Raw genomic sequence first — 16814 nt, forward strand, 5'->3', positions numbered from 1 at the left:
CTGCCATGACAGATGGTGAAATTTGAATTTGATTGAAAAAAAAATAATCTGGAATTAAAAGTCTAAGGATGGCCATGAAACAATGGTCGTAAAAACCCATCTGGTTCACTAAATACTTTTAGGGAAGGACATCTGTCATCCTTATCTGGTGTGACTTACATGTGACTCCAGACCCACAGCAATATGGTTGGCTCTTAAATACCCTCAGGGATGAGCAATAAATGTTGGCCCAGCCCAGCCAGTGAAGCGCATATCCTATGAACCAATTAAAAGAAACATTTGGCAATGCTAGGCCCATGACTGCCTATCCCTTTGAAGAACTACCCTACAGATCCTCGGGGTCTTGCCCACCCATTTAAAGGATAAGATCACCCTATTAACCCTCACAGAAAAAGTTTTAGGAACAAAGACAGGGAGACATTGAAACAAAAACAAAAACCTTGGAAAAATGTTAATTTTAATAGACTGGACTCAGTCCGCCAGGGACAGGGGAAGGTTGTCCCATTTTGGCAGATCAGACTTAACCTTGCCCACCAGACTTGTAATGTTATTGGTTCATGGGATGTGGGCTTCAGAGGCTGGGCTGGGCCAGGTATATACAAGTCTATTCTGGGCAAATATACCCAGGATCTTTTGAGTTGAGATAGTTGTTACGTCCATTTATCTTTACTGGAGGTGGTAATCAGTCTTTGGATGCTTTTTTAGAGGTATCCTGTCTGTACATACGGGGAAATATTTTGTTATTCCCCAGAGAAACACCCTGCAAAAATAGTATATTCCCTCAAGTCTGTAAAGTAGCTGTTTACCATTTCTCTGCTTCTTGATGCTTAGCCAATTTCAGTCACTGTCCCTTTAACCCCATGGACTGTGATTTTGCTTCCAAGTCTATAATGTAGTAGTTGATCAAAAGTTTTTAAAAGTCTATATAAATAGTCTCAAATGCACTATCCACAATGGTTGTCTTATTTACTTCATTAAATATCTCATCAAAATGCAGCAGATATTTCAGATCATCTACATGTCTCAAGTTGTGAATTTTGTGATTAACAGATTCTGTCACTGCATATTTACAACATGTGAATGATCTGTAGTGCTAAAATATCAACATATTATTTCAAGTGGTTAACCAGTGTTTTATAAAGGTTTAGCATAGTTTATTTGTTTTTGTACTCTACCACTAATTTGAAATGAAGAATCTCAAATGTGTTCTTAGCCTTTCAACCTGTCTTACCAGCATCCAAGATTTAAGTATGAATATGTTGCATGTTTTACCCTGGAGGTGCTCTCTAAACATGCATCTGAAGGTGACCATGATAATTATTTAAGTATCCTCTGTATGGGGGAAAGATGCCAAAAAACATAAAGCACAGACATCTGCAATCGTGATGCCGTTGCAGAATAAAAACAGTACGTTGTGAGCAGCTTAGGTGAAGTCTTGGGAGCAAGTCACCTAACTTCGTGCTTGGAAATAGATTAGAGGAAGCTGTCAGCAGAGAAAAAAATATATATACATTTCAGTTAGTTTGGATTATAGGAAATTATAATGTAAAATGTATTCAATCCCAATTTTATTTGTCAATGGTTTTTGGCTGAAACTAATAGACTTATGCTGCATGGTGATTGACGTTTGAGTAGGGTCTTCAGTATGAGGTTTCTCTCACTATTTGAGGCTGCAGTCCACAAATATTACTTATGATTTCGAAGGGTTTGCCTGATGATAAGTCTGAAATAATACAGCGCAGGTTCTAGTTATCTTGGAACAATACATTCTAGTTAATTTGCATCCAGTTCAGTCTGCAGATATGAACGTGATGAAGCACTCTGCAAGATCAGCCAAAAATTATTCTTCAGGGGAGAATTAAACATGAATTGCAGAAAATGGGAAAGATGAGGACCTGTCCTGGCACAATGAAATGCAGGCTGTAAGTAGGAAAAGAGGTGTATGAAAATCTCTTACATAAGCTTTTTATGCTCGTCACTATAAAAGTATAGCCATAGTATTTTATTGAAATAGGAACTATAAAATTGGGTGTGACAAGTACTCTGGATTCTGTGATAGCTTAATTTTATCTGCCTGTGGAACCTGTTGTTTAACACTAAAATCACATAGTTTTTTAAATATTGGTGCAACAGATCAGTTGTCTGGACACAGCTGAATGTTTTGTTCAAAATGTGTAATAGCTGTCTGTACATTATCACTATAAAGTATTGATACTGCTATCCAATATGAAGAGCAATGTACATTGGTAACCAATTATTCTGGCTGTCTTTATGAGCACTGGTAACCACAGCTGACACTTAAAGAAAACACAGCTGCAATCTTATCTTGAGTTCAATTAGCTGTCATTAAACACTCCAGCTTCATTTGATGTATTTTACCTTGCTGTCAAGTCATCCTGGATTTCTGGTTTCAAAGCACTCCAATCCTTTCATTGTTCGGCACTCTTCTTGCTATCTCATCTGCACGATACCAATTAGATAACCTAAAGATCCCATCTGATGATAAGTGCGATATTCTACTCCGCTCTTATTTTATGTATTTTTTTGACTTGCAATGATTGATTGTAAAGCTTGCTTCAGTTTAGCCCTTGGGCAGAACAGAAGTGGATTTTTAAATAGTTGAAACCTTTGAACTGAAATTGATAAATTTGTGCTGCTAGTTAAATGCAAGTCGACAAGGATTGAACATTCTGCACGTGGAAAGAAAGCTAACATTGTTTCTCTTTTGTTCCTCCTCCACATCCAAGAGCAAATTGATTCACAAAAATGATTCACAATATCCTTCTAAGAAATTCACTCAGGATGGTTAGGAGATCAGCCATTTAGCTTTAAAATAGCCTAATGCTGGAGTAGGCTGTACTCCACCGACTGTAAAAGTTTCTATAGGTGTGTGAAGAGAAAAAGATTGATGAACACAAATGTAGGTCCCCGACAGTCAGAAAAAGGGGAATTTATAATGGGGAACAAATAAATCGCTGACCAACTAAATACATGCTTTGGTTCATCTTCACAAAAAAGGAAGTGCGTAAAGTACCCAAAATGTTGGGGAACACGTTTAGTGAGAGGGAGGAACTGGAAGGAAATCAGTATTAGTACAGGAATGGTATTAGGGAAATTGATGGGATTGAAGGCCAATAAATCTCCAGGCCCTGATAATCTACACCCCAGTGTACTTAAGAAAGTGGCCCTAGAAATAGTGGATGCATTGGTGGGAGACTGAGCTGTGAGGAGGATGCAGAGATGTTTCCGTGTGATTTGGACAAGTTGAATGAGTGGGCAGATGCAGCATAATGTGGATAAAAGTGAGATTATCCGCCTTGGTAGCAAAAACAGAAAGGCAGATTAGTATCTGAATGGCTATAGATTGGGAGAGGGGAATGTGCAACGAGATTTGGGTGTATTAGTACACCAGTTGCTGAAAATAAGCATGAAGGTGCAACAGGCAGTGAAGAAGGCAAATGGTATGTTGGCCTTCAAAGTGAGAGGATTAGAGTACAGGAGCATGGATGTCTTGCTGCAGTTATACAGGATCTTGATGAGAGAACACCTGGAATATTGTGTGCAGTTTTGGCGCCTCTATCTTGCTGTGGAGGGAGTGCTGTGAAGGTTTACCAGACTGATTTATGGGAAGGTGGACTGAAGTATGAGGAGAGATGGAGTCGGTTATGATTATATTCACTAGAGTTTAGAAGAGTGAGGGGAGATCTCATAGAAACCTATAAAATTCTAACAGGAATAGACAGGGGAAATGCAGGAGCAATGTTGCAGATGGTGAGTCCAGAACCAGGGGTCACAGTCTGAGAATGCAGAGTAGACCATTTAGGATTGAGATGAGGAGAAGTTTCTTCACCCAGAGAGTGGTGAGCCTGTGGAATTCTCTACCAGAGAAAACATTGTTTGTTTTCAAGAAGGAGTTAGAGATAACTCTTGGGATAAAAGGATCAAAACATATGGGGGGGAGGGGGGGAGGAAAGCGGGAACAGATTGAGTTGGATGGTCATCCATGATCATAATGAATGGCGGAGCAGGTTTGAATGGCCTACTGCTCCTATTTTTTGTGATAATTTTACTGATCAATTTGATTGACTTCATTCACTAGGCTTCTGTTTTCCATTCTTTTTTGTCTGTTGGTTGAACACCTAAAGTACAAAGATGTTGACGAGGAATTATATTGTTTAGAGTGAACAACAAGAATGTTGCTACAAAATAAACAGACAGCACTCAGCAGGCCTGCCAACAACTGTCAAGAAAGAAACGTGGCTAACAGTTCTTGTCAATGATTTTTCATCAGAACTGGATAAAGTTAGAAATATTCTTCTCTAACTTTTTGCAGTTCTGATGAAAGGACACCGTTGCAGATGTTATCAGACCTGCCAAATATGTCGAGCATTATCTGTTTTTATTTCCGCTTTCCCCATACGCAATATTTTGATTTTGTACGAATATTGCAGTGTTGAAATGCTTCAATACCCCATTGGCCAGTTAACCAGAATGGAAAGCCAAGGTGATGCCTTAATTGATCCATTTTCCTTTAATTCGGAAATATTTGGTATTAATTTCATTATCCCACTATTGTAATTTGCCTTAATAGGTTATTTGTAGAATGATGGTTTCTGATTTTTTTTGGGGGGGGTTGGAGTTAGAATTACTTGTGTTAATACCATGATAAATTTTTAGCAGCTAAACGTCCCAATGTGCTTTATAGGTTATGCTTGGTAATGTTTGCTCAGCAGTCGCTGAAGGCTGTGCTCCTAGGGTGAATAGCGGAGTAAAGCACTTGGGAGAAACCAGGGCGAGATGAGTTTGCAGCAATTGATAGGAAATGACTATGGTGAAATTGTAAATTAAAGACAAGGATATTAAATGTATTGCATCTGGTGGAGGTGAGTAAAGACAAAGGTGAAAGACAAATGAGTCTTGGTTTGGGATGGGACACAAGCAGCATAGTGTCAGATATGTAATTTAAAATATATATATTTCAGAATATGTCATCTGAGGGCATTGGATTACTCAAATGTGGAAATGGTAAAGGCTTGCATCAGATTTTCAAAGGGGCAAATATTGTTCTGGAGATGAAAACAGCATTCTTTGGTGATGGATAGTATGTGTGGATTTAAAGCTCAGCTCAGGATCTTACAATATACAAGAGGTTTATTTCAGCCTATGAAATTGTTCACAGAAAATTAACAAATTAGTATTAGTGGAGTGATGCCTATGTCGGGAAAGAAAGATGATGGCTTTGGACTTCCGTTGTTGAGCTGGATGAAGTTCAGGCTAATTCAGAATTTGATAGTAGCCAAGACATTTGAGGAACCAAGGGGAGTGGTAGAAAGGTAGAATTGGTGTCATCGCCACAACCTAGCATTCAAGAATTTAGACAGAAAAGGGAGGTTGGAGAGGGGGTGATAATTAGATATAAAAACAGAAAATACTGGACAATCTCATGTCTGACAGCATCAGTGGCGAGAGAAGGGAGCCAACATTTCAAGGCTGGATGACACTTTGTCAAAGATAATTAGATAGGTTGGTGGTTTGTGTTTTTCTTTAACTGGTTAGAGTGGTTTGGAGGGAAGGGAAATAATGCCTGAAGTAAGGAAACCATTGACAAAACAATTGGACGTATACTTGAAAAGGACTAATTTGCAAGATTGTGGGGAAGGAGCTGGGATGCAGGACTAAATTAGAAAGCTCTTTCAAAGAGCCTGCTCAGGCAAAATAGGCTGAATGACTTCCTTTATACATTGCGATTCTAACCTTGAGTAGCTGTGAAGAGCACTTAGCCTCCTACAAACACAGACTTTGAGAGCGAGTGCACATAATGTCAGCTCATCCTCCCTCTCCATTCGTAATATGAGATTCCTGACTCCTTTAGTAGGAACATCAAGCCACTGTTTCATTGGAGCCTGGAAAGGTTCATGTAGTGCATAACGGGCAGATATCTGACCAAGTTACACCTGAAAATCTGGTGAACTATAAGCAGCAAATTTGAGATCAATTTGATTGATCTGAAATTTCTGCCATTCAAGTTTGTTTGACTCCAAGAAGCCGTTCATGCCCATATTTAAACCATATACAGGCTTGGGCTGACAAGTGGAAGTAACAGTCACACCACACAAGTGCCAGGCAATGATAATATCCAACAAGAGAGGATCTAACCATCGTGCCTTGACATTCAATGGCATTACCCACTATCAACATTCTGGGGATTACCATTGACCAGAAACTGAACTGATCTGGCATAAAAGTACTGTGGCTACCAGAGCATGTCAAAGGCTAGGAATCCTACATACTCGCCTTCTGACCCTGTCCACCATCGACAAGGCACAAGTCCGGAGTGTAATGGAATACTCTCCACTTGCCTGGATGAGTGCAGCTCCAACAAGAAGCTCAACACCATCCAGGACAAAGCAACCCATGACCACTGCCATCTCGAAATACAAGAGCAGCAGATACACGACCATCTGGATGTTCCTTTCCAAGTCACTCACCACCTTGACTTGGAAATATATTGCTGTTTTTTCACTATCACTGAGTCAGAATCCTGGAATCCCTCCCGAACAGCACTGTGGGTGTGCCTACACCTCGGACTGCAGAATTTCAAGACAGCATCTCACCACTACCTTCTGAAGTACAAATAAGAATGGATAATAAATGCTGGCCTAGCCAGTGGAGCCCACATCCCATAAAATATTAAATATATATATCATAGAATGGAGTGGAACATTTAAGTTATGAAGTGAGGTTGGATAGACTTGGGTTGGCTTCGAGCAAAGAAGATTGGGGAGCAATCTGATCGAGGTGTACAAGATTGAGGGGCATGGACAGAGTGGATAAGGGAGCAGCTGTTCCCCTTGGGTCACTTACAAGGGGACACAAGTTCCAAGGTCAGGGGCATGACGTTTAGGGGGGGATTTGAGGAAACACTTTTACCCAGAGGGTGTTGATGGTCTGGAATGCACTGCCTGGGAGGGAAGTAGAGGCGGGTTACCTCACATCCTTCGAAAGATACCTGAATGAGCGCTTGGCACTTCATGACATTCAAGGCTATCGGCCACATGCTGGCAAATGGGATTAGGTAGGCAGGTCAAGTGTTTTTCATGCGTTGGTGCAGACTCGATGGGCCAAAGTCCTCTGCTGTATTATTCTGTGAATACAATTTTTCCTTGCTGTTCCACTTCTGTAACATGCAACAGGTTTGTAGTGTTAACTTGTCTTGGTAGTAGAGCTCTAGTTTGAGTGAGAAGGTCAATGGAGTGAAACACATGGTCTAGGCTGATAATGCCTTTGCTGTACTCAAGGAATCCTGCATCGTCGGAAGCACTGTCATTCGGATGAGGCTCTGCCTTGCAACCCAGATGAATGTAAAAGATCCAGTGGCACTGATTGTACAGAGGGGTTCTTCCAGAGTCCCAACATTTACTCACCACTGTGATTAGTCTTTTTGTTTATCTCATAGCTATTTTGTGGGTCCTTACTATTTTAAATTAGCTACAAAACAAGTGCAATTTAAAAGTAATTGATTGGCTGTAAAGTGCTTTGGAACTTTCTGAAGGTACACAAGTTCAAGCTTTTTTTAAATGTTTAACTGCAGTTTCCAATCTTCCAGTTTTTCAATTAAGAAACTTTTATGACAACCTGTCTGCTATAATTTAATCTTGTTCTCATTCCGATGGTGAATAAAGGTTTTCTCTCAAATAGGGGCTGGTTCAGCATAGTGGGCTAAATAGCTGGATTGTAACTGCAGAACAATGCCAGCAGCGTGGGTTCAATTCCCCTATCGGCCTCCCCGAACAGGCGTCGGAATGTGGTGACTAGGGGCTTTTCACAGTAACTTCATTGAAGCCTACTTGTGACAAGTTATTATTATTATTATTATCTTTTGTTTTTAGCTGTTCAAACGTCATAACCCCAGTACAAACGAGGAACTTGAGATGATGGAGAACCTGTTTGATAGTCTTTGCTCGTGTCTGATGTTGAGCTCAAATAGGGATCGATTTCTGAAGGGGGAGGGACTGCAACTCATGAACCTAATGCTCAGGTAATGACAATTTTTTAATACGTCTCTCTGAAAGCAAAATCTTGTGTTTGGGCTGTGCAAATTGATCTTTCAGCATCTTTATACTTGCTGAGGTTTGAACTGTGGTGCAGCCAAAGCCATAAAACTGATGCAGGTCGATCTACGAACAGCTTATGCTCGGTTTACTCCAGACAGCATTGCTAATGGCTAGAATGATGTATGAAGCAAAATATGGAACAGAATAAAATATCTGTCCATCGAAGCCCATTTTTGTTTGGATTCTGTTTGTTCCTGTTTTAGGTGAAAGAGACTTAGGCTTTGGACATTTTGATCTTTAAAATTGTAATTATTTGATTAATTGAGGAATTGGAGTGATAGCTCAGGCTGCGAATTGTGAACTGCCACAACTTTGACTTAATTGACCAAGCTTCTTCATTTCGCTGGACGTCAGTGATGAACAATTTAATCAGAATGCTGAAATGGATGAATTTGTTTGAGGTTAAAAGAACACACATTTCTAAAATCATAATGGACAGCACGGTAGCATTGTGGATAGCACAACTGCTTCACAGCTCCAGGGTCCCAGGTTTGATTCCTGCTTGGGTCACTGTCTGTGCGGAGTCTGCGCGTTCTCCCAGTGTGTGCGTGGGTTTCCTCCGGGTGCTCCGGTTTCCTCCCACAGTCCAAAGATGTGCACGTTAGGTGGATTGGCCAAGATAAATTGCCCTTAGTGTCCAAAATTGCCCTTAGTGTTGGGTGGGGTTATGGGGATAGGGTGGAGAGTAGGCTGCTCTTTCCAAGAGCCGGTGCAGACTCGATGGGCTGAATGGCCTACTTCTGCACTGTAAATTCTATGATAAGGTCTATAATGTAATCAATGCACTGATTTCCAAAAGATTAAAGGCTGACTGAATTAATGAATTTATCAGTGAGGGGTGGGTCCCACAGAACTGGAAGCATCTTGAAGGTAAAAAAGTAAATAATTTTGCAACATCGGAAAAAGTAATTTTTACTTTCCATTAATTTATGAACCTAGTCTTTATTTAATAACTACAGCTTGTAAAATTCAGAAAAAATTATAATTTTGTTAAATTGAATTTCTTGTACTAGATTATTTTAAGCACCAACCATTTACATATACTGATGAATCTCTTCTATTCAAAGATATTTACAGGAAATGGAGTGCCTTTCTGTTGCGTTTGATGCAATGGACTGAGGGTTGCAATGCCACTTCTGCAGCAAACAAATTACCAGGCATTAGTCATCACTGTTACTGCATTACCCATTGATTATAGTATACTGAAGACATTAGAGTGTTGGCAACTGGAGGATTTTCCTATATTACAGATGTATAACATCATTTACTGATCCAACAGTGTTTTAATGAGATTTTTGTGCAAACGTGGATTACCTGTACAGCCTTTAATTGTAAAGATTATGAAGTCGCATATGTTGTTGCTTTTTTTTAATGACTCATAATTTAACGAATGAATAGGTTCTGTATCATTTTGTTTCAAACAGTTAGAAGACTGAAAAAGCGCTCTGATCTAGTTCATTAGATTAGAACAGATACTGATCGATTTTCATTATGGTCTGTTTACTTGCATTTTCACAGTCGCCATTGGTAAGTGTTTCAAGTTCCACCATAGGGTCTGAGCACAAAACTAGGTTTAATAATTCAATGCAGTACAGAGGAAGTGCTGCAGTGTTTTGAGGTGTCATCTTTCAGATGAAATGCACTCTCTGGTAAATATGAAAGCTCCCATGGCATGGAAGGGGTGCAAGGGAAATTATCCCTGGTGCAAAAGCCAATATTAACCCTCAATCTAACATTACACAACTGATTATCTGGTTATTACATTACTGCTTTTTGCTATTTGCAATTTGGCTACATTTCCTACATAAAAACAGTGCCTACATTTCATAAATAGCCTTATTGTCTGGTAAGTGCTTTAGAGTATCTTGATGTCCTGAAAGGTATTATACAAACGCAAGATCTTTTTATGCAGATTGTATTTGACTCTTGATTTTTTTTTAAATGGTGCAGAGCATTAACTCACCTGTCCATTAAGAGTAATTTATTTAAAAAGATATCTTAAAACTTCTGGGGTTTAACATTTTGCATGTCAGAGGAGCAAGATGTTCTTTGAAGATTTCTACCTTTCTCACCCAGAAATGATGACAAATAATGAAGGGTTGGGGATAGCACAGATTAAATTCGGGGTAAAAGTCCATGATAATGGGCTGCATCTTTCAAAAAGCAACTCTTATTGTATGTGTGCGATGCTTCCATTTCTTATAAGGGTTTTTTCTTATAGCCATGCTGCCAATTTTACAAAGCTTAACATATTGCATTACAGTTTTTGATGCATTCATGTTCATTTGAAATAAGATTGAGACTTTGCAAACGTGAAGCACTTGAGATGTGCTATCCTTCAAGACATTCAATCCATCTCACCATTAATTGTTGAGTAAGAAGTCTTACAATACCAGGTTGAAGTCCAATAGGTTTATTTGGAATCACTAGCTTTTGGAGCATCGCTCCTTCATCAGGTGAGTATGTAGAGGTCAGGAAATACCTCGACCAGGAAACACCAAGACCTGGTTCTACAAGAATGATCAGAAGATCCAGGATCTCCTTGACCAAGACGTTCTGTAACTGGCAGCTCCACCAAAACTCGAGTGAGAAGAAACAAGCCTACAGGCAACTGAAGGCCGAGGTGCATCAAAGAACCTACGACCGAAAGAACAGATGGTGGGTGGAAAGAGCGCAGGAGACTCAGCAACTCGCTGACAACCATGCTGTGCGCGGCTTCTTCACAATCAAAACCATCTCTGGTCCGAATACCCAGAGGCCCAGACACTGAGTCAAAAACGGAAGCACTCATCAAAGACACAGAGGCAGTGAATGCCCGCTGGAGAGAGCACTTTGAGGATCTCAACCAAACACGGTTTTTGACACAAGCGTCCTCGACACCATCCCACAACACGCTACCCACCACTATCTCAGCGCAACCCCAGCTCACCGTGAGGTTGAAAAAGCCATCCGACAGCTGAAGAACAACAAGGCCTCTGATGCAGATGGAATCCCGCAGAAGTACTAAAATGCAGCGGCAATGCACTCTTGACAAGAATCCACAACCACATCACCCTTGTCTGGAAGGAAGAGAGCATGATCTCCAAGACGCTTTAATTGTGACCATATTAAAGGAAGGAGACAGGTCCAACTATGGAAATTACAGAGGGATTTTCCTACTCTCCACCACAGTAAAGGTCATCGCGAGAATACTCCTCAACTGCCTCCTCTCAGTGGCTGAAGAGCTCCTCCCTGAGTCTCAGTGCGGCTTCTGCCCATCAAGAGTCTCAATGGATATGATCTTCACCACGTGACAAATCCAGGAATAGTGCAGGGAGCAGCATCGACCTCTGTACATGGCCTTCTTAATCTTGTGAAGGCCTTCGACTCTGTGAGCCATGAGATATTGTGGAACATTCCCCTCAAATTCAGCTGCCCGTAGAAATTTGTCACCATTCTCCGCCTGCTCCATGATGACATGCGAGCCGTGATCCTCATCAACGGAACCACCACAGACCCAATAAGTGTGCAAATTGGAATCAAACAGGGCTGCGTCATAGCACCAACACTCTCCTCCATCTTCCTTGCCCCCAATACTCCACCCCGCCACCCTGAAGCTCTCCGCTGGAGTGCAGCTAAGCTACCGGACAAGCGGGAAACTGTTCAACCTCCGTGCCTCCCGACCAGACATCACCTGTGTGTGTGCACATTCCGAGACTGAGCTACAAACCATCGTCAACGCATTCACCGAGACACGTGAGAGAATGGTCCTCGGGCTAAACATCCAAAAAACAAAGGTTCTCTACCAGCCGCTCCTGCCACACACAACTGCACCCCAACCATCAAAATCCACGGTGAGCCTCTACTTATATGGATCCTTTCCCATACATCAGCAGACATTGACAACAAAATCCAACATCGACTCCAATGCGCCAGTGCAGTCTTCGAATGCCTAAGGGGCAGAGTTTGTGAAGACCAAGACCTCAAGCCCAGCACCAATGGTCTACAGAGCAGCCGTGGTCCCCACCCTCCTCTATGCATCAAACGCATGGACAATGTACAGCAAATCCTTGAGAGAGGTGCCTCAGTAAAAACCTGCAAATCCACTGACAGGATAGGTGTACCATTGTGAGCGCCCTTTCTCAGGCCAATATCCCCAGTATTGAGGCACTGGTCACGCTCGATCAGCTGCGATGGATGGGCCACATTACCCACATACCCAAAACAAGACTCCCAAAGCAAGTGCTCTACTCCTAGCTCCACAATGGCAAATAATCCCTAGGTGGGCAGAGAAAACGCTACAAGGCACTCTGAAAGTCTCCCTAAATAAATGCAACAACCCCACTGACATGAGGGAATCACTTCCCGTCAAACCCACAAGCTGGAGAAACAGCATCAGCGAGGGCGCCAATCACCTCAAGAGTCATAGGGTGGAGCATGCGGAGGCCAAGAGTAAACAGCGGAAGGAAAGCGCAGAATCCAGAGCGTCCCACCCATCCACCTCATCAAGTACCACCTGCCAAACCTATGACAAAGTCTGCGGATCCAGGATCGAACTGTGAGCCATCGCAGAACCCACCTTCCTGGAGTGAAAGCAAGTCATCCTCGACACTGAGGGACTGCCCAAAAAGAAGAGAAAAGGTGAAAGGGCATCTTTCTGACCTACTAGTTTGTCTGGCTTCTTAATGTTTTTTTTAATTCGTTCATGAGATGTGGGTGTCGCAGGCTGTGCCAGCATTTATTGTCCATCTCTAATTGCCCTTCCCTTGAGGGGACAGTTAAGAGTCATCCACATTAATGTGGGTCTGGAGTCACAAGTAGGCCAGACCAGGTAAGGACTGCAGATTTCCTTCCCTAAAGTATATGAGTGAACCAGATGGACTTTTATGACAATCGACAATGATCATCATTAGACGTTTAATGCCAGGTTTTCATTTAATTCAAATTTCACCATCTGCACTGGTCCCCAGAGCATTACTCTGGGTCTCTGGTTTACTAGTCCAGTGACCATACACTACACCACCACCTCCCCAATGTTAAAAGATACTTCTGTAGGTTTTAAATGTACAGCATTACTCCTTGAGATTCTTTCGGAATGTGCATCCTAAGTTTAGAACCACATCAATAATTTCCTATTTATCTGTGCCTTGTGAATGAAACTAAAATTTGACAAGCTGACATCCATTTTTTTCTTCATACTGCTCCTTTGTGTGATGGAAAACCAATTTTCCTGAGACAGGTCTATATGCAGACATTTTTGTTGGTATGGAGGCTTGACATTAAAGTATCTTTTTATCTCGATTTTTTTGCGTTCCAAATCTGAAGGTGGGCCCTAGCTCTTAATCTATCATCTATCTCAAAGTTCAAATGGCAGCTTTTGCTATATCAATTATTAGTTAATGTTTTGTTGAGGACCGCAATCTCAGTATACATCTATGCATCTAATATATTTATTCCCCCTCTCTCGCTCTGAAAGTAATTTGATCCAAGTTCATCAGCCCACAATTAGTTTCCTTAGCCCTTTTTTATTCTATTCAATCATTCTACTCCACCTTTGAAACAGAGGGAATATTCGACAGTCTGCCTTCATTTTATTTACATTTGGTGTCAACACGCCAAAAGGCATTTGTATTCTGGATGGCAGACATATACCCTCTTTCCATGTAAATAAGCTGATGTTCGGTGAACTAAAGGCAATGTACATCCTTGACGATGAATATTTGCAAATTATCTGTATTTGGGGTGAGGTTGTCTGATTGAGTAAACATAGTGAGGTAGTCCAGTGTGTTACCATATTGTACCTCTGTTATACAGCACAGTGTAGCACATGTGCAAACTGGAAAGAGGTGAATAGGAGTCGCCCTGCCAAAAGGAATCTCTTAATCTGACTTAAAAGTACTTCATTTTTGATTTCTGGGGACTGATTTTTAAAAAAAAAAAACTAGTGATATTTGTAAATTGCAATCTCCTACACAAAATCCTGTTGAGTCTAATTCCAAGGGATCCAGCCACAAATTTGTGTTAAGTGCAGTTTTGCAATAGCTGACGAGGTCTCATTCCAACATGCATGAATCTCTGTGTAACCTGAGATACCTACGAACATGGGCTGTGTAAAAAAAGATTCAAATGATAACACAGTAAAGCAGTAAATGTATGAAAAAGTCTTTATTCAATTAGTTCACACCTTATAATGGTCTGACCTTGGAAAAGGCCGAAACTTTCCATTGAAAAATGTTCTGAGTTAGCTCCATAAAATCTCTGATCTTTTTCTGTTTAGCATGCTGTCTTCAGGCATGCGCAATACAGTCTACCGTGTTGTCAATGCAGTCAAGTATGTTTTTGTGCTGCAGTGCAAAATCATGGAGCATCTCACAACCTTTGTGGCATTGGCTAGGGGGAAGCAGGCAGGCGAGTGGGTGTGCATTCATCACAGGTTTAGCCATATTGCAGGCTTCACATGCCCTTTCACAGGGAAATCTCCATGATTTTACAGTCTTGTGTAATCCACTCTGACCAGCTTGGACAAGTTCGGATAACCTGGAATTACCAGTGCAGAATTTCGGTTTATCACAGGCATCATTCAATGGGATTGCTATTCTGGTGGCAGGAATAGTTGATGACTTTGACATAACTGGAATTTTGTGTCATCTAAATTTGACTCCTCATGATTTTACTGTAGTTCTTCCTTGCAGGAAGAAGAAAGAACTTGAATATAACTTTTCACAATCTCAGGTTGAAATTTCACCATTTAATGTGGGAAATGCAGGAAAACCTAGTAGCTACTTTGTTCACAGCAAGGTCGCAAAAACCACAATTAAATAATGACCAGATAATCTGTTTTTAGAGCTGTTGGTTCAGGAATGAATGGCGACCAGGGCATTCAATGACATCCTTGGCTCTTCTTTGAAATAGGGCCATCTGATCCTTTGAAGGGTATATGGGCGTCTCATGAAAAATGGTGTACTAGCACTCAGTGCCATCTGTGCTGCAAGCATACCCACTGTATGGGGAAGAACTTAAGTTCAACTTTGGTGCTTACCAATGAAAAGGAAGAGGGTGAACTCGTCTATTGTTGAATGCCAATTGTGAAGGCTTGAAAGCAGGACTGCTGCCTTTGTGTCAGGATGTATATTGCTCAAAGAGTGGACATTCTCTCAAAAGAGTCTTAATGCTTGACATGCAAATATTAAACCTCTTCAATACCCCAAATGCTGAAATACATATATTTATGCTTCCTATTTTCTTCACTAATTACTTTCCGAATTGTTAGAATTTGCTGCACATGAATCCATTAACTCACCAGTAATACATTGAAACTGCCATTGGTGCACCACGTTCTTTGTGCACCCAATGACCAGTTTACCAGCTGCACTTTTGAGGTGCCGTCTATCTAATAAGATTATTCCAGGTTAGTTTTGCCTTTAGATTTAGAACTGGTACATAAAATATTAAGATGATTCTTCCGATTCAGATTTAATCCAGAAATTATTTTTATTTCCTCGGGGACTGCAGTGGATATTCTACACAATGATATTTGAATCTTAAGAGATATTTTCAAGGAAATGATCCTTGTATTCCTCAAGTCTTAACTAAGATTTGTAGCCAGTTTTAAAGTATTAAAGAAATACTTAGAGGATTGCACGTGATGAGAAGTGTTCAATTGTTTTAATCAGTACTGTGAATTTATGTTTTTATAGAGAAAAGAAAATGTCACGAGCCAGTGCTCTAAAGGTGTTGGATCATGCTGTGATTGGTCCTGAAGGGTCTGATAACTGTCACAAGTTTGTTGACATCCTTGGACTAAGAACGATATTCCCACTTTTCATGAAAACACCAAAGAAAATGAAGAAAGCTGGAATGACAGAAAAGGAACATGAAGGTGAGCGCTGAGGTCATAATCCCTTAAAACCTTCCAAAAGTTCGAGTTGATTTTGTTCTTTGACAGAATGTCAGCATTACTGAAAAGCCAGAATTTGTTGCCCATCCCTAAATGAGAAGGTGGTGACGAGCCAATTTAGTGAACCACTTAATTCCATCAGGAGTAAGTACACCCATGTTGCTGTTGGGAAGGGAGTGCCAGTGACCGAGCAACAGTGAAAGAATGGCGATTATGGTTCCAAGTAAAATTGGTGTGTGGTTTGGGGGGGGAGGGGACTAGCAGGTTTCACAAACAGTGTTTGACAAAGAGTCATCGGACTCAAAACGTTAGCTCTTTTCTCTCCCTACAGATGCTGCTGAGCAACTGAGCATTTCCAGCATTTTTCATGTTTACTGTTGTAAAAGGAGGTTCGGCGAGTTGCTGCAATGCATCCTGCAAATGGTGCACTTTTGTCATTGTGTTAGGGAGTGAATATTTAAAGCAGTTGATGGGGTGCCGATCAAGAGGACTGCTTTGTCAAGGATGGTGTTAATTTTCCTGAGTGGTGTTGGAGCCACATTTATTGAAAACACAAGCATAATCCCAGAATAGTTGGTTGCTCACAATTGCTGCTCTGCAGGACGAGCTTCTTTTCAACACAAGCATCATTCAGAATATTCCCAGATTAATTTGATGAGAAAAAATGCCCTTACCTTTCATTCCTCATCATCCTGTTTCCCACACCACAAAAACTAACAGCTTTGAGTAACATCTTGGGATATTCATTAAAAATGGGAAAGTTTGACTTCAGCCTAACTTTGAGTTAACTTTCAGGTTTATTATTTTAAATTAAGCACATGCAT

General features: G+C 40.9%; 1 protein-coding gene across 1 annotated transcript in view; it reads left to right on the forward strand.

The window, feature by feature from the left end:
* ctnnbl1 (catenin, beta like 1) overlaps positions 1 to 16814 on the forward strand; it is a 220712-nt gene that overhangs the window by 140920 nt on the left and 62978 nt on the right. The window contains exons 10-11 of the mRNA XM_038803075.1: positions 7890 to 8038; positions 15791 to 15972. Coding sequence (XP_038659003.1) covers positions 7890 to 8038; positions 15791 to 15972 — 331 coding nt within the window. The remainder of the gene's footprint in view (positions 1 to 7889; positions 8039 to 15790; positions 15973 to 16814) is intronic.

Source organism: Scyliorhinus canicula, chromosome 7, assembly GCF_902713615.1.
Source record: "Scyliorhinus canicula chromosome 7, sScyCan1.1, whole genome shotgun sequence".
Taxonomy (NCBI): Eukaryota; Metazoa; Chordata; class Chondrichthyes; order Carcharhiniformes; family Scyliorhinidae; genus Scyliorhinus; species Scyliorhinus canicula.